We start from the raw sequence: 22,198 nt of genomic DNA on the forward strand, positions 1-22,198 counted from the left end.
TGAATGCCTGAATTACATAAGCGTAAGATATTTTCATGTTTATTTCTCTGAGAAAAAAGCATCAGTAAAACCTATTTGTGATTTTATTATTTATTCATTTAAGCCTTGTTTAAATGGCTGAACAGGTAAACTCATCTACGCACAGCCTCAGTGTGTTTACTCTAACGATAATCTCAAACTGTTTTAGGGAAAATTGTTTTATGTAAAGATAAAAAAGAGTTGTTAAAGCTTAATGGTGGTGATGTTGAAGTCATTTGTTTGGGTTTACAGCCTACGTTCAGCTTTTTACATCAGCTGATTATCATGATGAACAAAATGTGTAAGAATCATAAACTTTTGTTGATCCCAAAGTTTATTTTCTGCAGTAATCCAAAGCCAATGGGAAAATCCAACCGGGTTTTTGTGAAGGGAGCCAGCATGATGCAAACTTACAGACTGGCCTACAAAAACACATTATCACTCCAGTGCTCTCTTCCGAAGAAAGACATTACAGACGTTTAAGCCTCAGGAAGAATAACAGTCAATTTTATGATAGTTACTTTTATGAAATGAGACATTGATCACGTATGCGGCTCACAGATGCGACCTACAGAGGGTGCAGCCCTCAAAATGAGACAGCAGCAGTTAAAATAAAAGCATTTCGATTCAGTTATTATTGTAATGCAGTTAACATTTTTATGCTGCAATAAATGTTCAAACTACTTATTTAAGAATCACACTAGTGTTATTTTAATATTATTTTTATTCATATTTTGAATTAGTTTTGTTGTTGTTGTTGTAGAAATTACATTATTTTGTAATTGTATTTATTATTTTATTAAGTTGGCTTGAGAAAGCCAACTTACTGAAATGCTATTTAAACTTACTATTATTATTATTATTATTATTCTTTTTCTGAGACTAAATTTTATAACTGTGTCTCCTCCTAGATATGGGATTATTTTTGTGCCAATAAGAATGAACCTAACTTTGTAAAACTGAATGTAATTTTCCAAGAAACGATCAAAAATATGCCACTGCAAAAGAAGAAAAACACAATGAAAATGAAAAAATGAACTCAGTCGCACGAATTTAACATGCTCTTCAAATATGCTTCATTCTTTGTTAATGATTTTCAAAGAATCGTTTTCGCGAATCATGGATTCTGAATGCGTTGCCACAGCTTTCGCTTACGCTTCGCAAATTTTCGTTTGCTGTTTTGGCACAAACCTCTCGTGGGGGCGGGCTTAAAACAGCGATCTACTCTGATTGGCTAATGAGCTTTTGATGGACAGTTGCTCTCTGACCTGGAATCACAGACGGTGACGTCAGTGGCGCGCATATTGCGGTGTGCATATTGCGGTGTGCAATACGTCGTGCTTTGTTTATATTAAGTATTATTATTATTTATTAGTATTTCACCTACGGTCGTCTCTTAGTTTCTAAAGATGAGCTCCCAGGAGAGACACGGAGCGGCATCATCTTCCACCTCAGCTTGTCCCTCAGGGCAGCTTGAAGTAAGTTCGTGTTGCTAAAGTAACGTTAATCAATAACATCGATAAAAGTTTTATTCATGTACAGTGTGCAACAGTTCTGATAGTTTCTATAAACAAAGCACGACGTATTGCACACCGCAACAACTTTCCAATATGTGCGCCACTGACGTCACCGTCCGTGCTTCCAGGTCAGAGAGCAAATGTCCATCAAAAGCTCATTAGCCAATCAGAGTAGATCGCTGTTTTAAGCCCGCCCCCACGAGAGGTTTGTGCCAAAACAGCAAACGAAAATTTGCGAAGCGTAAGCGAAAGCTGTGGCAACGCATTCAGAATCCATGATTCGCGAAAACGATTCTTTGAAAATCATTAACAAAGAATGAAGCATATTTGAAGAGCATGTTAAATTCGTGCGACTGAGTTCATTTTTTCATTTTCATTGTGTTTTTCTTCTTTTGCAGAGGCATATTTTTGATCGTTTCTTGGAAAGTTACGTTGTTTTATAAAGTTACGTTCATTCTTATTGGCACAAAAATAATCCCATACTCCTAGAGCTTTACCTCTACCAATGCCAAACTCAGCTCAGATCTTCAGACTGTAGTAACATGCTAATCATACTAGTAACATGGTAGCAACTTGCTAATCATGTTAGAATCATGCTAACAACATGCTAGCAACATGCTAATCATGGTAGAAACATACAAATCATGCTAGCAACATGCTAGTAACATGCTAATCATGATAAAATCATGTTAGTAACATGCTAATGATGTTAATATCATGCTAGCAACTTGTGTTAACAACATGCTAGTAAAATGCTAATCATACTAGGAACATGTTAATCATGCTAGAATCATGCTAGCAACATGCTAGTAACTTGCAAATCATGCTAGTAACATGCTAATCATGCTAGATTTATGCTAGCAACTTGCTAATTATGTTAGCAACATGCTAGTAACTTGCTAATCATTATAACAACATGCTATTTACATGTTAATCACGCTAGTAACATGCTAACAACATGCTATCTATCTACCCTGGTGAAAAAAAACAGCATATGCTGGTAGGTATGTTTTGATGCTGGCTTATGCTGGTCCTTGACTAGCAACATGACCAGCATAAACCAGCAAAGGACCAGCTTAAACCAGCATCGAAACATACCTACCAGCATATGCTGTTTTTTCACCAGGGTAACTATCTATCTATGTAACTATCTGTCTATCTCTGACAGGCTGCATTGCCTTCAAAACATTCAAACTTTAACCGTTTAATACTACTTTAAACTTCAAACTGTTTCAGACTGAAAACCATCGAACCTAAAACTTTTTTAACTTAAACTTTTAAACTTTTATTTTTTCAAACGTTTTCAAATTTTCTGACAAACTTTTCAGTTTAGTTATTATTACTCTTGTTGTTGTTGTTGTTTATTATGTATGTGTGTATATATATATATATATATATATATATATATATATATATATATATATATAATTATTTTTTAACTTGTTTAGGCTTTTTGTGATTATTAATTGATTAAGGTTTTTATGTCTATATAGTGTTCAGTAATTTTTATTATAGTTAAAAGTTAATTAACTATAATTACCCTACATCTAAACACACACACACAAACACACACACACAAACAAATCAGTAAATAATTAAAACAGAAATCTTTATTAATATCAATCACACCAGTTTATTATACTGTACATGCATCAGCTTCATCTAGTTCAACTAGTTCATTGCACTTTTTCTGTAAAGACATGGACAATAAAAGCAGGAATAGTCTGGAAGCAAAACACATCACTGTAATGCAGCCATTTTACACACCATCATTCAGTCTTAAGCTAACATTCTGCTACTTGAGCTGAAGCTGATCCGGTCCGATAAACATGGCACCTGACTCACTAACACTCCTCGAACATGATTCTGAAACTTTCTTCCCAGAAAGGTGTAAAACACAGGGTTAATACAGAAATACAAGCGTGCCATGTTACTAGTGACGTACTCTGCATACGAAAGGCTGCTACACTGTTTAGGATCTCCATGCCCGTTGATCATCAGTATGATGTTATGCGGGCTCCAGAATGCAAAAAACATCAGGACGATGACGAAAATGAGCCGTACGGTGCGATGTTTTCCTACCATCCGTGTGGCCAGGACGGTTAGAGTTATTCTGAAGTAGCAGTAGATGAATACAGTCAACGGCAGGATGAAAAACAACACAAACTGCTTGTAGAGGCTGAAGAGTTTCCACTGAAAATTGCTCGTGTCTTCGCACACCAGTCCTTCTATCGGATACTCTTCAACAGTAAAATGGATGTAGGGTTCGAGGCTAGCGAGGAGGCTAATAATCCAGACGACTGCCGACAGCACGACGGCATAGCAGGTTCTGCGTTGTTTGTTGGCTACCACGCAATGGACCACGGCCAAGTAGCGGTCGAACGTCATGAGGGTGAGGAAGAGGATGGAGCTGTAGAAGCCCAGATAGTCGGTGCTGTTCACCAGCTTACAAAGAGCTTCTCCGAAAATCCACTGGTTGGAATAATGAATGGCATGGAATGGGAGCGTAAGGGTGACAACAATGTTGGAGGCCACCAGGTTCATAAGAAATATATTGGTGACCGTGTTGAGCTTTTCAAACTTGTAGAGGACGAGCAGAACCACTCCATTGCCCAGTACGCTAGCGATAAAGATGACGTAGTAGAAGCGTGGAAGAAAATTTTTGCAGAAATCGTTGATGTCAATGGTGTTGCACACAGTACTGGTTGACCTATTGGTGATCACTGGATAGTCTTCATAATCGTCTGGTGTTGTGTAAGCCATTTCCATCTTGGTGGTTACCAACAACCTGCAGGATTAAGCGAGTTTGTTAAAATGCAAGGCTAGATAAATGATTATAAGTCAGTAGAGATTGTAGACTTACCCCAAAGCACTGTTCACAGCTCGTCTGGCCAGTTCATTAATAGAAAATACTGACTTCTAAGGCAGAGCAGCAACAGAGGATGTGTGTCAGTCCACAGCTGATATCTGAATCATATCACCCTCTACTTCCTTTTTTATGTGATGTCAGAATTTTCTCAAGACTCGACATGCGTTTTGACAGCATACATGATAACCACAGACCAGACACAAAGTGTTCATTACCTTTTATTTGAACAAAGTCATTCTTAGCAAACAAAACGCTTTAAATGATAAATTAAACTTGCATCATATAAAAAAGTCCTAGGGATTTGTGTAAAAAGCAAGCTTTTAAAGATATATGAACTGAAATGAAAATACAATAAGTGAATAAAACAACAAATTAGCATTGAGTAAAAGATTATATGAGAAAAAAAAAATTGGGGTAACACTTTATTTTGATAGTCCACTTTAGACATTTTACTAACAGTAAGTAAGTTTGCAACTGCATGTCAACTAGTCATTAGAGTATTAGTAGACTGTCTGCTTAGTAGACACTCTTCTAAACTTTGCAAGTATGTGTCAACTTATTGTACTACCCCTAAACCTAACCTAACAGTCTGCTCTGAGAGTTAGTAGACATGTAGTTGCAAATTAACGAGAATTAGTTGACATGTAGTTTCAAAGATAGTAGAATGTCTAAAGTGGACTATCAAAATAAAGTGTAACCAAAATGTGATATCAGTTTATTCAAGATTTCAGTGGAAGAAAATATTTACGTAACTAGCAGTTTGTATGGATTCACAAAATCAAGATTTAAAATAATTACATCTGTCAGATTTGTATGTCGTACCTTACACAGCTTAAATATTTTACTGCCAAAAGAAAAGAATAAAATCCATTATGAGTTCCTGAACACACATAAATTGAATAATTTTGATTATAACGCTTTGTGTTCCTTTTACTTAATGGAATTGTATTCAGTGAGGTTAGTGTGAATTTACCTTTCCCTCAGGCAGTGCAAAAAATTAAAAAATTACACGAATATGTCAATAACAGAAGAACAGTTGCTATTCATTAAGTCAACCTGGCCAGCAATTGAAAGCACAGTTAGTAATTCAATTAAATATGAAAATATGATGGCTGTTGTGTCTTAAAAAGCTGTCCAATCCAAGATTCTCAGCCAAGTACAGTTAAAAAACAAAACTAAAGACAGCTTTGCCAAAAAGCAAACAGAAACATTAAGTCTGTCCCTGAAGTAATAAAACCATTTATTCTTTATCTGTATTTGTACCAAACCACAAACACACTAATGCTTTTATTATTGCATCTCCTATCATGTTGCAAAGTTCCTTGTTTGGCAACAAAATAGCCATTTATTTCATTAATAATTAATGTTCATAAGTAATGATGATAAATATTAATGTTTATGACATTAACATCAATCCAAATTACCTTACGTACACACTCTTGTGTTAATGGTGTTTACGGATTCTTCTTGCATCGAAAGGCAGGTTTCACGTCTTTAAATATCACTCTAATGGCCGTCATTCATCTACAGGCCCCTGATGTTTCATTGCAGCATAGCAATGCGCAGACAATGTCCAATGCCGTGTCAGTAAATTCCTCTGGATTTGCTGCGGCGCTTCTGGCAGTCCGAGAGCTGAGCCCATGTGTTCGCTCGAACGCGTGTGTTAGAAATCGGGCCCTTTACTGTAGCGTTCATCCCTGAGGTTATAGGACTGGTAGCAGATGGACATGTCGCACACGCCGGCCGGCCCTTGAGGACCTTGCTTCCCCGGAATGCCCGGAGCCCCGGATTTGCCCGGGATTCCCGGAGGACCCGGAATACCAATGCCATCGCTGCCGCGAGGACCCTGGATCCCTGTTGGTGTTGAGGGAATACATAATCTGACAGTTACGCAAGATTCATTCCCAAACGCTGCATATGCATTTGTGCCATATGCATTTGCATCTGTCACATGACAGAATGGACATTTACACGTTAACCCTCATAATGCATTTTATTTAAGAATGTAGTAATGTCATGTATTTCATAATGTAGTGTTAATAATGTACCTGTGTCTCCGGGAGGCCCTGGGTATCCTGGTCTGCCCTCTCCTTTATTGCCCTTAAATCCCCGTGGACCTGTGTCCCCTAAAAGACAAGCATGTTATGCAATTAAAATACAAACTCAAAGCCAAATCCATTTACATAATGTGGAAATGTTACAGCCAGACGTCTGTGTTACCTTTGACTCCTGGAGGTCCATGGATGCCCGGAGGTCCTGGGTAGCCCTGGGCGCCGTGTCTGCCGGGATAGCCAGGGGGCCCGCTCGACCCTTTAGGCCCTTGAGCTCCAGGGGGTCCCGGGGGACCTTTAATGGTCTCACAGGGTTCACAGCGCTGAGGGCTCATCATCTGCAGGAGCTGCGGCAACTGATCTGATAGAGATGTGTTATAGTGGAGATGCACAATGGGTCATATCATGAAATCAACATTTACTTGACTTTTATTGTAAAATGAAAACACCCCCTATCAACATTTACCCAGTCTATTTTCACATGCATCTTCATATGCATTGCACGATAAATGATTCATTCATGCATTTAAATGCAAACTGACTTTTAATCAAAATGTCATAATCTTCGGCTGAAATGACAGACTTCTCCAAGCTTGCATTTAGATCTTCCTCCATCCAATCAAAAACCCAAGGAGATAATGACACCCTACAATTTTTTTCTTGCTAATCCATTTAACTTAGACAACACTTGTGTTACATCACTACCTAATTTCTGGCTTTAAATTAATACATTAATAATGAATAAATGCCAAAACATGTGAATTGGAAAAAGGGAAGAATATGGTCATAAGAAAACTCATGAGACTGTTTTGTGGCAAAAAAAGAAACATGACTAATATTGCTGTGTTCCAAGAGTCAAGTAAAGTAAAAAATAAATGCAAGATGGTGGACAAGGCAACAGAAAAGTTGATGTAAAATATAATTTAGTCAATACTGAAACATCAGTTAAAATGAGTTCACCAAATGTTTACATATGGTGTGTATTTGTAAATCCAGGGTCATTTGAAAAATGTGCCTGTGCAAAATATTATCTTATGTTTTTGTGACACTTTCAAAGTGAAATGTCCAGTAAGTGGCACTAAAAGCACATTTAGTGGTATCCAAAATGAATAAAAGTGTATGTGGTAATGTTTTATTAGATTGCATGTATGGCAGCAGTTTGAAAAATTCAAAGTCTGGTGAGTGTCGCTAAAAGTTTAATGTTCTATTGGGGTTAAAAATGGCATAAAACCTACACTAGACTTAACTGATAGTGTTAACAAAAGCAAACGTGAGAGAAAAACATTCACTGAAGCAAACATGGCTTGTTTAGCCTGATAAAAGCTCTTTCATTATGATTCATATTTCATGGGACCCATAAGTGCAATGCTGTACCGGGTGCGCTACCGAGCAAGTTTACTCTTGTTAGAAAAGTCAAACATATGGAGCTGGATATGTGATGATCAAAATGTATTAGTTTACAAACTGTGCACTACAGTAAAAGTGTTTTGAACTAATAACATAGTACTGTGAAAACTGTACAAAGAAACTGTACAAAAACAAGTCATTTTTAATCGAGAATATGCTTCTTTAATCACATGATGTGTGAAAAGGAAGGCAAGTTACTGGTGTTTTACTGCCGCTAGTGCTCATTTCAGCTGGAAACTGGAGTGAATTGTATGTTTAGGTACATTTTTGTGATTTTGCACAAATATATGTAAAAGCATGTTTTCCCAATGAGTCTATGTTGGTATTTTTATTTTAATTAGATTTGTATCATCATACATTGGCTAATCTTCAGCTTGTTTTGCATTCAACATTGACTTTGGATTCATCTATTTTTTGAGTCATTTTTAAGGTTCTGATGATTAGGCTGCACGTAGACAATATGCAGTGAGGCAGCTCACTAGGTTTCTAAGTGGACCACAGGGAAAAAAAGTAAAATGATAACAGAATGTACGATATGACCCCTTTAATTCAAAGCAAACTGTAAAAACTCTGATAGCTCAGCAAGTTTCCGTAACAAAAGCTCCTTTCTAGTGAACTTTGCTTTTATCTAACAGCTTTAATTGGACGCCGCATGCTATTCTTGGCTCTTTACATATCAGGCTTGTTCGTATTAAAAAAGGGAAAAGGAAAATCTCCTTGGGCTCTTTGTTCTCGAGAGGATAATGACCTTGAACAAGGTCGGATACTCACTTCTCAAAATGTCCCCACAGAGTTTTATTAAGTAGTCCTCTGAGGGAGGCTTACCCTGAAACACATATTGAGTCACTCATTAGATGGTGTTGGTACATGAAAAACACATAGAGCTTTCAAAGAAATGATAAGGCTGCACAGATAATAAAGGAAGAAACATTGAAAAGGAACTCAATTACACAGTCTTGACCTCAGGGCCTTGTGGTTTCTTTCACAATGACGCATCCTGACATCGCCGCAGCCCATGCCGTACATTGTTTATGACGTGTTTATTTCTCGCGAAAGGAAAGAAAAAATTTAATTTTAATTGCTGTCGTGTAGTTGGGAGAAATGTAAGAATACTCACAGGCTTCCCTGGAAAGCCCGGAGCGCCGGGTAGCCCTGGCAGACCGTCCTGACCGGGGAATCCGCGCGGCCCGACTACACCGACGTGTCCCATGTCTCCCTTCTGTCCGTCAGGACCTTTGACCCCGGTTTCACCCGGCGTGCCTCTCTAGACGATTCAAAACAGCACACATAAAGCCTACTGTATGCTCATGCACTATTCTTCATGCAAATGTTGCATTTAACAGCAGAGTAAAGCTGCACAATTAATGAAATCATGATGTGTGAAAAGGCTGTGTATTTAACAAACGTATCATTTAAATGCACTGCGTGCTGCTGTGTTCTGTAGTGTACTATACAAGCATGCTAACAATTTGTGTGAATGCATTTCTGAAATTTTACAGAAATAAATTGTTTAATATAATCTAAAGCTTTATTTCAGTTAGTAGTTTTAGTCAACAGTAACAGCCCTGATAATATGCTACCATAAATAAATAAGATTTGAATGCTTGTTGCTGAGCAGCAACATGAAAGGTTAAATGTTTTTCATATAAAAGATTAAATCTCCAATCACAATATTGTCAAAATATTCACAACATGACATTCTGAACAAATCGTGCAACTCTACTGTGAAACAAACATACAGTACAGAAATATTTCATAAATATTTTTCCTCTCTGGAGGAAAAAAACATTCTTTTAAAGGAAGCGACCGATTTGCATATGTCTGCTACTGATTTGCCGACAAACACAAAATAATAAATATACATAGGAAATTTCCTCTAGTTTACACGGCATCCAGTTTGCCGGTTTGCTCTGACAGCGTGCTGAAGCCAGCTTAGTACAACTGTCAAACTGTCAAATGTAAACGCTTCAAAGCACTCAGAAGTGCTCTGCCGTCCCATGCTACTTCCTTTAGGAGGCGGAGACCATCTTGTTTCTTGCGTAAATAGGCAGGAACGGTTTAAATGCGAGCGAGTCGTGTAATTCTACAAACCTCTCCTTTGTTGCCCCTCGGTCCCACTTCGCCCTGATTCGGGATGAGAAAGAGGAAACTTTTATGATAAAATCAGAGAAAAAAAATCTGTTATTAAACACACACAGGCTCAGTGTTCACAGCAGGTGACAGGAAGAAAACCTTTTCAAAGCCACAGCCAGAGAAACCCCACAAAATGACTCTCAAGCCCTGCGTGTGTTTGCAGACTGAATCACATAAAGACACGTCGACAGAAGTCGGACATTTCGTCGGACAGCTCACGCTACAATACTGTGTAGGAGTTCATACGAGCAAACGGTGAAGCTACTTTGTCCAACAAGAAGCAGCAGAGAGTGTTACAAAACCCTGCTGATTTTTCTCATGATTCATTGCTTATGCATCTTTCGTGCCAGATAAATACTACTCTGATTGTAAATATATGAACTGTATAATTAAAAAGACATTCCCACCTGGCTTTGCCCATACCGAAATTTCATTTTTGAAATACATTGCCTTATATCTATAGTAATATGTTACCTGCCATAAGGCCATTTTTACATATGCACAATCTCTGGGTACATGAAGATATTTTTAATAAGTGTACAGCATTCAAGAGGATGAAATCTTTGCAAAATTTGTATACATGGACCAATGACTATTTTATTTCAGAAACTTAATTATATTCAGTCTAAAGATCTGTCAAGCGTGTGACTGAAGATTTACGAAGTGGATTGTGAGTCAGTGTCTGTGACAAAGGTTTTTGGAGATTTATTGAGCTGTTTCAAAGAAATCAGGAGTTTCTTCTAAGGAAAATGATTCAACAGGATAAAAATATTCAAATGTCGCAGTTTAGTTGAAGACCTTTATATAAGAATGTCTGTAATTAATAAACTTACACTAGTCCTTAAACATCTTACTGAATGAGGATGCAAACAGGATGAGGAATTATATTTTTTGCTAAAAACTAACCGGAAATGATAGATATATGTTCCTAGAAACATATCTTCCTAGAAAGTAATTTCTGTCACTTCTCTTTTGTGTGTAACTTCATTCATTTTTTTTTTTTAAATTTCAGTTCAGTGAATTCTTCTTCCTGTCATTCCAGTTCAAATTCTCTTGATTTAGTCTTCTTAAGTTCTGACTGGTATACATTGACTTTTTATTCTTTTCACTCTAACCACCACTGTAGATGTTGAGGTGCAGTGCTATAAGAAGATGCGCCCCCTGCTGGATCTGTGTGGAGTTTGTACACTTACGGGAAAGCCAGGCAATCCAGGGAAGCCGTTGCTGCCTTTTTCACCCTGTGAATGAGAGGAGGTCTGTGTTAGCAGGGGTTTCAAACTCTGAAAGGTTATCATTAGCATTCAATAACAGCAGGTGCTTCCCTATAACCTTTAGAAGACTGTGTCACATCCGTTTAACTGTGAGACACTGAGCCAACTACACTTAGGGTGGTGTACCCTACTGAGACTCTTACGCTAAACTACACAAACCATACTGCGGGCATTCATCCTGTAGTGTAAACATAGGAAAATCACTAGAATTAGTGATTATAATATTAGGATATGTATTTAGTCATCCTATTTTCATAAACTCATATGACCTTTTTTTTTTTTTTTCCTCTGACCAAATTATATTTTAAATATAAGATAAAAAATATGCTGTAAACAGTGAAGCTCAATGGAATATATTTTTGAAATTGAAAATCTTTATAAAGAGCATTATAAAGTATGTTCCTTTGTGTTTTCTTATTCAAACGTGTTATAATGTTCACATTATATACAAACTTTTCCCTAAATTTAACACATGTGAATGTATTTTCATAAATCTACTTGTATAGAGAGCAAAATATATGTTCAATTAATGAATTAAAAGTGATAGATTCGATTATTACTATGGTGTTGTAGTATGGTTCTAACTATTTTAGTAGCATGTTTAACATGTTCCTAGCATGATTAGCCTGTTACTACCCTGGTGAAAAAAATCAGCATATGCTGGCAGTTATGTTTTGATGTCGGAATGCTGGTTAGGTAGGTTTTGGTGCTGGTTTAAGCTGGTCCTTTGCTGGTTTTTGCTGGTCATGTTGCTGGTCAAGGACCAGCATGAACCAGCAAAGGACCAGCTTAAACCAGCATCAAAACATACCTACCCTGGAATCATGCTACCCTGGTTTTTTCACCAGGGTAGCATGATTCCAGCATGATCAGCAAGTTACTAGCATGTTGGTAGCATGTTGGTAGCATGATTAACATGTTACTAGCATGATTAACATGCTACTATCATGTTGCTAGCTTGTTTCTAGCATGATTCACAGGTTACTATCATGATTATCATGTTGCTAGCATGTTTCTAGCATGATTAACAAGTTTTTAGCATGTTTCTAGTATGATTAGCAAGTTACTAGCATGTTGTTAGCCTGCTTCTAAAATGATTAGCAAGTTACTAGCATGATTAGCATGTTACTAGCATGTTGGTAGCGTGTTTCTAGCAGGATTCACAGGTTACTAGCATGATTAGCAAGTTACTAGCATGTTGTTAACCTGTTTCTAAAATGATTAGCATGTTGGTAGCATGATTCACATGTTAATAGCATTATTAGTATGTTGCTAGCATGTTTCTGGCATGACTAACAAGTTGCTAGCATGTTTCTAGCATGATTAGCATGTTATTAGCATGTTGTTTGCATGTTTCTAGCATGATTAGCAAGTTACTAGCATGTTGCTAGTCTGTTTCTAAAATTATTAGCATGTTGCTAGCATGATTCACATGTTACTAGCATGATTAGCAAGTTACTAGCATGTTGTTAGCCTGTTTCTAAAATGATTAGCATGTTGGTAGCATGATTCACATGTTACTAGCATTATTAGTATGTTGCTAGCATGTTTCTGGCATGACTAACAAGTTGCTAGCATGTTTCTAGCATGATTAGCATGTTATTAGCATGTTGTTTGCATGTTTCTAAAATGATTAGCATGTTGGTAGCATGATTCACATGTTACTAGCATTATTAGTATGTTGCTAGCATGTTTCTGGCATGACTAACAAGTTGCTAGCATGTTTCTAGCATGATTAGCATGTTATTAGCATGTTGTTTGCATGTTTCTAGCATGATTAGCAAGTTACTAGCATGTTGCTAGTCTGTTTCTAAAATTATTAGCATGTTGCTAGCATGATTCACATGTTACTAGCATTATTAGTATGTTGCTAGCATGTTTCTGGCATGATTAGCATGTTATTTGCATGTTTCTAGCATGATTAGCAAGTTACTAGCATGTTGCTAGTCTGTTTCTAAAATTATTAGCATGTTGCTAGCATGATTAACATGTTACTAGCATGTTTCTGGCATGACTAACAAGTTACTAGCATGTTTTTAACATGATTAGCATGTTATTAGCATGTTGTTTGCATGTTTCTAGCATGATTAGCAAGTTACTAGCATGTTGCTAGTCTGTTTCTAAAATTATTAGCATGTTGCTAGCTTGATTAACGTCTAACGTCTAACTTCAGCTAGTCTCTGCATATTGATTTGAGATATGAGCCCATCACAGATTTTAAAAACCATTATTATCCAAAAACATGACACTAATCACTTTGAAGAGCCATAAAGTTAACCTTTCCCACTAATGCTATCATTACGGCTTGAAAACATCTAGGTCTGAGTTACATTTGAGATCAGAGATGAATCTGAATTTGTGTTGAAGCCAAACGCAAACCTTTGATAAATCACATAAAGTATTAGTCAAAAGCATTGTGAAGGAAATGGCTTGGGATCCACCTGAATGCCTCTGGGTCCGAGCTCTCCTCTCTCTCCCTGAAAATAAAAGAGAAACATCGACTTATCTCTACCTCTGCGCAGCAGGAGAACAGTATTCTCTAGCATATCATATCAAAAACTACATTCAATGAGCTGAAAAGCCAGTATTTCAGGCGTATCTTCTACACAAGTAGTCATTTAGCAGATCCTTTATCCAAAGTGACTTACAGCACATTTATTGCAGTGACAGCACTGGCACTTCTCTATGCATCTTAATTCTGAATATACAGCATGAATATGCATGTGTAGCCCACATAAAACATTGTTTGGCATTGTGAGCAGCGTGTTTAACTTTACATCCACATCCCTGCACCTTAAGGTGTTTCTAGCTAAGCTGGTTTAGACTCAGGCTGGAAAAACCAAGTTATATCAGCTTAAGCTAAACAGGGTAGCTGGAACGAGATGGACTACAGTGTTTGACAGCACAGGTACAACCTTATTATGGTTTCACAGAGTGTTACATTAGGGAATTGTGTTCCTTTATCAAGATCAAAACATTTCAGATGCTTAATTATTCATCTGACAAACACTTTTATCCAAAGCAGCATCTTATCAGCATGTGCGGCTGTGGGAATCAAATCCATGACCTTGCTGTCACTAAAGCCATGGATAACTTAATTTAAATATTTGATTGTATTGCACCACCATTTATGATCAGTATAATTTTTTAAAAATACTTGTAATACTTTTAATCCAGCTATGATGCATTAAATTGATCAAATGTGACAGTAAATTTCAAGCTTTCTATTCATCTGTGAATCCTGAAAAAATAAAATGCATGATGGTTTCCACAAAAATATTGTGCAGCACAACTGTTTAAACATTGATAATGTTTGTTGAGCAGCAAATCAGCATATTAGAATGATTTCTGAAGGATAATGTGACACTGAAGACTGGAGTAATGATGCTGAAAATACAGCTGCGCATCACAGAAATAAATTACAATTTAACAGATATTCACATAGAAAACAGCTGTTTGAAATTAGAATAATATTTCACATTTTTACAATATTTTTGATTAAATAAATTCACCTTGGATGGGACTTATTTTAAAAAGATTTTTAAAAACACTACTCGTGCATGTATGTGTTTAGCGATGTTTGTGGGACGGCAGCTTTACCTTGTGTCCTTTAAATCCAGGCAGGCCCATGGCACCCTGAAGGCCTGGAAATCCCGGCTCACCCCGCTCACCCTGTGAGATTCACAAAACAGCTGAGAATAAACTCTTCACCTCACTTATCCAGAGCTCCGAATGCAAAGCTCACAATTGCGTCACAAATCTAAGCTACAAAAATAGGAGATTCTTACCTTTTGACCTGCGGCTCCAGGAATACCTGCGTCTCCCTTTTCTCCTGTGTTACCCTGAACACACACAACCCTGAGTCAACATCCACACACGCACCACAATTCCTCCATTATAATGTGGCTAGAAGAAGCCATTTGTTTCCCCAGACAGATAAAAAGACTATTAATCACTCGAACTATTAAATGAAATACTGTTACAAAACCAGCAACCTAAATGATTTTGTTCAGCGTACTTCTATAATCCATTTGATAAGGGCACAAATCCAGGAACAGAGTAAATGTAATCTCAGCACGGCTATTCCCACCTGATTCGAGTCAAGGTATTAGCATAATTGCTAAAGGTGATGTTTGGAGCAGACCAACCTTGGGGCCGCGGAGTCCGTCTGCTCCGGGGGGCCCCGAAGGCCCCGGCGCGCCCTGAAGGATTTAATCAGACAGGATGCAGAGTTAAACACCGGCTGACTTAAAGCGCCGAACGCTGATAACACACAACGGCGCGCTCGGCAGACTGCAAATAAAGTTTCAGAACAACTCCAGAAGACACTTATTTGAGCAAAATAGAAAATGAACCTACTTCAAGTAAAAAGCACCGTCACTGTCAAATGCATGAAAAGGAATTTGTGATGCAAGTCTTAATTTACATTTTCAAAAATTAAGGGTAAAAAGTTCTTAAATCAGAGCAGAAAGTCTTAAATTCATAAAGTCATGGCATTAAATGTTGCATGCACTAAAATAAATAAACGAATTAAATTTGTCTTGTTGGGGTTTTTTAGTACAAATTTCTAAGCATCCTTAAATCAAGATACATTAACTGTAGATGCAAACTGACGCATGAAGTCTTGTTTTTTGAAAAACTGAACAAAATGAAGCGTGCTTATACTTAAATATCTGTCAATGAGAAATGAAAACTTGTTTTCTCTTTGAATTAAATTGATATTTCTGAGCCTGTTGACTGATATTTGTTCTTGTTTTAATCAAACGTACTTCATTTGGATCAATTTCTCAGAAAATAAGATTTACTTATTTTACTTATTTACTTATTTACTTATTTACTCAATTTCTCAGAAAATAAGATTTACTTATTATGTCATTTTGCCTCTCAAGCAAATGTATCTCCGGTTAATAAAATATTAGCATTGGAAAACAAGACAAAAATACTGAAGTAGATGAAAAGATCATTTTTTTGCATTGTGATAGTAAATTTTGCTGATGTATAATGCACTTTAAAGGTATTCATAATGTACACTGCAATGCATTATACCTTTCATAAATTTCATAATTGTAACCAAAGTTAAAATGCATTATAATAACTGAAGGCTTGCTTGTCATGTTTTATTGCATTATAATTTCTAATGGTTTAACACTGAATAGAAAAGTGTTATAATATATTATTACTGTTGTTACAATTTATTAACGAGATTACAATGCATTAAAAGGGATAATTCATGCATTAAAATGCATGAATGCATTATGCATTATTTATAGAATGCATTATATATAAAGGCTTTAGGCAAAGTTTTACCATATTTTTTTATTTATTTATTTATTTTTCTTTTTATTTATTTTTTTTTTCTTGTTTTAATCATAGACTCACCTCATTTTTATTTATTTATTTATTTATTTATTTATTTTCAGATAACGAGATTTTTTTTTAATGTCATTCTGTTACTCAAGTAAGTGCATCATGATTTTTAAGAATCTTTGGAGAAAATGTGGTTGGACAGGGGTAAATTTCATAAAACCATGGGTAACTTTTTTCATTAAAAAAAGAAAAGAAAAGAAAAGAAAAGAAAAGAAAAGAAAAGAAAAGAAAAGAAAAGAAAAGAAAAGAAAAGAGGAAATGTTTTGCACAAATGAAATATAATATGGCACTATTAATATGTTTTACTGGGATGTTATTAAATGTAAAATAAACATGTTTTTTTCTTGTTTTAATCATTCTGTCAATCTGTAATCTAGTCATTCTGTTTCTCAAGTAAATGCATCTTGATTTTTTTTTAAGAATCTTTAGAGAAAATGTGGTTGACATCTTATTTTCAATAATTAAAAAAAGAAAGAAACAAACAAACAAACAAACAAACAAACAAAAAGAAAAACTGTTTTTCATAAATAAAATATATTTTGGCACTATTAATGTGTTTTACTGGGATGTTATTAAAGGTAAAATAGACAACAAGACTTTCTCAAGTAAATGCATCTAGATTTAAGACTTTGGACATCTGCAAAATTAAAGTTATTTTTAAACTTTGAAACATTACTAATGCAAGACATTTACATTCGGAGACTACTGTATATTGGTGTATTCTGTTTCATTTACATTTATTTCTTAAATGTTCTTGTCTTAAATGTCCCTGCATTTAGTGGCGCATCAGATGTCATCCAGCACTAGGTGGCAGCAGCGTTTGCTCCGAGTCAGCAGGCCGAATGTTTGGCTCTCACCATCAGAGGTCACCCTAACATTGTTTACCCGAGCGCTGTGTTACTCAGTCCCGGACTGAGCGCTGGTTAGCGTTTGACCCCTGTCCAGATTGCTCTTTTCCTCTCTGGCTGCGGCTGCCAATCTGATGAGCAGCTCTACAGCTGCCTGGGACTCCGTCCAATCCAATTTCTCTGAAGTGTCCCATTTTAACGGGTCAGTTGACACAATGAGGGGGTAAAAAGGTGAGACTGATGTATTCCAGGAGGACATTTACTCACCGGAGCTCCTCTTGGCCCAGGTGGTCCTTTCTGTCCCGGCGCTCCTCTTGCACCCTGAAATCCACCAAACACAAGATCGATAACATCGGTTTGTAATGTGCCTTGTGTTATAGTTAAAGATGCCGTATGCGTGTTAAAGGCAGTCAGTTACTGCTGCAGCCAGGTATTGGCTTAAAATGTCTTAGTAGTTCTTTTGTTTCATACAGAGAAAGTCTGGATGGACATGGGTGATTATTATTATTATTTTTTTTTTTTTTTTTTTTTTTTTCAAAAAACAAAACAGAAATAATATTTTATTATATGTTGAATTAAATGACATTAAATTAAATGAATAATTAAATCAAATAAAACTACATTTTATTAAAAATTAAACAAAATAAAATAAATATTAAATTCAATTCAGTTCAGTTCAATAAAAATAATTAAAATAAAATAAAATAAAATAAAATAAAGCACTAAAGTCAGTGGTTGGTAACATTTGACTGGATAATACCTGCGGTCCGCTCGCTCCTTCATCACCAGGAAGCCCACGGATTCCCTGGAAAAGATACGATACGTCAGCCATATTGTTCACGTTGTTTCTGTTGCTCTGACGGACGGGATAAGCGGACTAATGACCTTGCATTTGGAACACAGAGTCGGGATCAAGGCCTTGCTATAATTCCATCATTCATCATGTTCTTCTTCTCCGGTTACTGTTATTACAGCATTACCAGGATGCCACTCAATTAATCTACGCTCTGGCAAAGCTATTGCTCAAATGGGAGCCTGCCAAGAAAAAGGACACAATTGACTCTCTGACATTCACACATTTCCACTGTCTGTTTTTCCAGCCTGCTAAATGACTTTAATTGAGATCCATTAAAAACTTCCTCCATCCGTCTGCTTCCTTTGAGGCTCCAGTAAGTGGCAGTGATGAACCTCATGCGATGGAGAAACAAGAAGTCATTAAGCGCATTAAAAAGCAAAAAACGCTTTGTTAGCATCACCATTTTCCTCAGAAATCTGACTCCGTAATATCCTGCTATTTCTTAAAGATTTAACATCAGCTCTGCTTTTTGTACTCCAAGGCCGTACCTTTTAGCACAGAAACCTCACAATATGTCATTTTTATTATTATTGTAGTATTTATATTATTATTATTAATTATTGTTCTTATTATTGTTGTTGTTGTTGTTGTTTATACATTATTTATCAGAAAAAAATGTTACTATAGTAACAAAAACCACCAGTAATAATAATAACTAACTAAAAGGTGTCTCAAAGTCCTTTTTAACACCCCGAACACCTTGAAATATTCAGAATTTAGGAAATTAAATTAAATTAAATTTTTAATTACATTTTTATTTGATTTAACTTAATTTAATTTAATTTAATTATTGGTGAAAATGTATATTTATATAGCTTTATTATTTATAGATTTATTTATTTGTCATAAAAATACTGCTACAGTAATGAGACTCACCAACGAAAATTTTTCAAATTGCCCAAAAAGTACCAAGATATGTCCTATTTTAAATTTAAAGAATTTGAATAGTAATTGTTATTATTATTATTATTATTATTATTATTATTATACTTTATATATTTATTTATCAGAAAAAAACTGCTTTAGTAATGAGAATCACCAGTGAAAAGAATATGAATTACCTAAAGTATCCCAAGGTCCTTTTTAATACCTCAAAAACCTTTAAATATTCAAAATGTAAGTATGCTGGTACTTTTAATTAATTAATTATTATAACTGTTGCAAATATATTATTTATATGACTTTATTGTTTATACAAATATTATTTATTAATTTATTTATGTATCAAAAAAATAATGTTACAGTAATGAGAATCACCACTGAAAATAATATGAATTACCTAAAAAGTACCAAAATATCTATAATTTAAAGTATAATAATAATTGTATTATTATTATTATTACAAATGTATAATCTGTTAAATGCATAATTACCTATTCATTTATTTAGCAAAAATACTGCTATTTTCAGGGCCCTTTAAATACAGTACTGTACATCAAAACCCTGAAATAGCTTGGATTTTACATTACAGAATCAAACAGATTCTAAACAGAATGAAATCTGGCACATTTCAATAACACGCATCAGCTGTTCTCCTTGAAAAAATGCTACATTACTTCTTTTTGTGCATTTGTGCATTGAAAATGTAAATATCTTACAGATGAGTGACCGTAAAACCTGAAAAGTACCACTATTTTCTCCAAATAATGAAATGCGAGAACCAAACACCCTCTTCCTTCCTGCCACAAACTGAATAATAACTTCCCACACCCGTCTGATGCCCTGATGAAGACCTGCAAACACACCGCCGTTTGACTTTCACTGGAAAACACCCGTGCTACAAACTGGCGTAGATGGTTTCAGACGAGGGTCCCGCATTACAGCGGCTTCAACGCACCCAGATCTCTCAGCACCTGCCTGAATGTTTGCATTCAACAAAAGAATCTCCTGTTGTATCTTCATAACACTGAATAACAACAAGCACGCAGCCGCATGCGGACTCGGGCGATGCTTCACGGCCCTCCGTCCGCAGGTTAGCAAAGCACCTGAAACGGCAGCGCTGAGAGACACGCAGGAAACATCAAGCTGCGCGTTTGATTCCACTATCCTTAGAGACTTCAGTGAAAAAAAAACTGGGGAATAGTCACTCGGCTTTGAAATGGAGATGCCTGCATATTATCTGCCGTTAATGAGTCATTTTAAAGCGAGCGGCTCCATCGATCGCGTTTCACTCAAAGGCTCCTCTTCTTCAGAAAAGCTGAATTACATCAAAAACTTCTGAGGCCTTCGCAGGTTTAATTTGAGAGGAAAAAGTGCAGAAATGTAAGAGCAGGAAGGAGAGCGAGACTGTAAATGTAATTACATGAAAGATGAAAGGTGTCATACCTGACTAGAAAAATGAGTCAAGTGTTAATTTGCCCGGTTGAGATATAATGATTAGTAGCAGGAAATGACTTATTAGCAAATCACAGTTAGGCTTTCAAGTGCAAAGCAAAAGTGTCTAAATATTAGCCAAACCAGATCATTACTGGCAGGGAATATTCATCATTACTTAAAAACAGAAATTTGTAAAGGAACCACATTGCAGCCATATGGGTGAATCACACAAAATATGTCAAGAACATGTTGGAGTCACTAATGAGGCCTTTTAAGAAAAAAATAAGCACTTTTTACTGCAAAAAGACTAATTAACTAATCTTACAAATAATAATGCTTTTAGATTATTATTTTATATTTTATAGCACTCAAATGTTTGAAAAGTCTCTTCCGTGCACCAAGGCTGCATTTATTTGATCAAAATTACAGTAAAAATTGTGAAATATTATTAGAATTTCAAATAGCTGTTTTCTGTGTTAATATTTGTTAAACTGTAATTTATTTCTGTGATGCGCAGCTGGATTTTCAGCATCATTACTCCAGTCTTCGGTGTCACATGATCCTTCAGGAATCATTCTAATATGCTGATTTGCTTAACAGACATTTCTGATTATTATGTTGTGCTGCACAATATTTTTGTAGAAACTGTCATACATTTTATTTTTCAGGATTCACAGATGAATAGAAAGTTCAAAAGAACAGCATTTATTTGACATAGAAATCTTTTGTTACATTATAATGTCTTTACTGGCACTTTTGATCAATTTAATGCATCCTTGATGAATACAAGTATTAAAGAAAAGATATTAACACTTTAAAAGACGTTTTTATGCCTGATTTAGAGCACACACACACATAGTCGTTCTCTAGGCAGTGAGTGGGAGCAGCGGTGCTTCATTCAGTCTCCGGTTATTAAGTGTGTGGGTGACATTAAGAAGGAAAACAGGCTTGTATATTTTTGCGCTCAGCTGCCAGTCTCTATTCTCCACTGAGGCTGGATGTTCATTTGACAAGCAGCTTGTGAAAATGCAGTTATTTCATCTCGACTGTATGCATGGATTTAACACAGATGTAGATCAAATATGAAATCCTTTTTTCTCTCATTACTGTGTAGTGCTCTCAATCAAGGAGGCAAACAAAGCTAATGCTAATCGATTACAGATGTTAAGCTGCACACATTTGAGGCTGTAACGTGTATGTAAAGTTTTACATTTTCTAAATATGCGAGTGGCTCTTTCCTGTGCTGTTTATCTCTCAAAATTCAGATTTTTTTTCTTGCAATTATGTTTATTATTCACCATTCTTAATAAAAACTCAGAAGTGTGAGGTGTGAACTCGAAATTGCAAGAAAAAACAGACAGAATTTTGAGTTTATGTCTCGAAATTCTGAATTTTTCTTGCAATTCTGAGTTTATTTCTCACAATTCTGAATTGTGTGATTATAAATTAACAAACTGTAAGAAAATCACAATTACCTTATTACCTTTTTAATATTCTGTGGCAGTAAAAAAAATAGAATTGTGATATATCAACTTGGAATTGCAA

The 22,198-nt window shown here is 35.9% G+C and overlaps 2 protein-coding genes across 2 annotated transcripts in view; both read right to left on the reverse strand.

The window, feature by feature from the left end:
* Window positions 1-3,119: 3,119 nt before the first annotated feature.
* LOC127155756 (C-C chemokine receptor type 3) lies at window positions 3,120-4,488 on the reverse strand. The gene is made up of 2 exons (XM_051098212.1): window positions 4,399-4,488; window positions 3,120-4,323 (listed from the first exon to the last, which is right to left on the reverse strand). Exon 2 carries the CDS (start codon window positions 4,302-4,304, stop codon window positions 3,315-3,317), a length of 990 nt encoding a protein of 329 aa, XP_050954169.1. The 5' UTR covers window positions 4,305-4,323; window positions 4,399-4,488; the 3' UTR covers window positions 3,120-3,314.
* A 215-nt stretch (window positions 4,489-4,703) lies between these two features.
* si:dkey-225n22.4 (collagen alpha-1(XXI) chain) overlaps window positions 4,704-22,198 on the reverse strand; it is a 49,826-nt gene continuing 32,331 nt past the window's right edge. Inside the window, exons 18-30 of the mRNA XM_051098215.1 lie at window positions 18,242-18,286; window positions 17,749-17,802; window positions 15,415-15,468; window positions 15,055-15,108; window positions 14,867-14,938; window positions 13,708-13,743; window positions 11,189-11,233; window positions 9,954-9,986; window positions 8,980-9,126; window positions 8,634-8,688; window positions 6,625-6,816; window positions 6,453-6,530; window positions 4,704-6,258 (exon numbers count right to left, since the gene is read on the reverse strand). Of these exons, the coding sequence (XP_050954172.1) occupies window positions 6,068-6,258; window positions 6,453-6,530; window positions 6,625-6,816; window positions 8,634-8,688; window positions 8,980-9,126; window positions 9,954-9,986; window positions 11,189-11,233; window positions 13,708-13,743; window positions 14,867-14,938; window positions 15,055-15,108; window positions 15,415-15,468; window positions 17,749-17,802; window positions 18,242-18,286 (1,056 nt within the window). The 3' untranslated portion in view covers window positions 4,704-6,067. The remainder of the gene's footprint in view (window positions 6,259-6,452; window positions 6,531-6,624; window positions 6,817-8,633; window positions 8,689-8,979; window positions 9,127-9,953; window positions 9,987-11,188; window positions 11,234-13,707; window positions 13,744-14,866; window positions 14,939-15,054; window positions 15,109-15,414; window positions 15,469-17,748; window positions 17,803-18,241; window positions 18,287-22,198) is intronic.

The sequence above is a fragment of the Labeo rohita genome, chromosome 24 (genome assembly GCF_022985175.1).
Source record: "Labeo rohita strain BAU-BD-2019 chromosome 24, IGBB_LRoh.1.0, whole genome shotgun sequence".
In the NCBI taxonomy this organism is placed as follows: domain Eukaryota; kingdom Metazoa; phylum Chordata; class Actinopteri; order Cypriniformes; family Cyprinidae; genus Labeo; species Labeo rohita.

Coding starts and splice junctions, on each gene's coding strand:
- LOC127155756 (XM_051098212.1), bottom strand. CDS start 4,304: ATGGAAATGGCTTACACAACACCAGACGATTATGAAGACTATCCAGTG.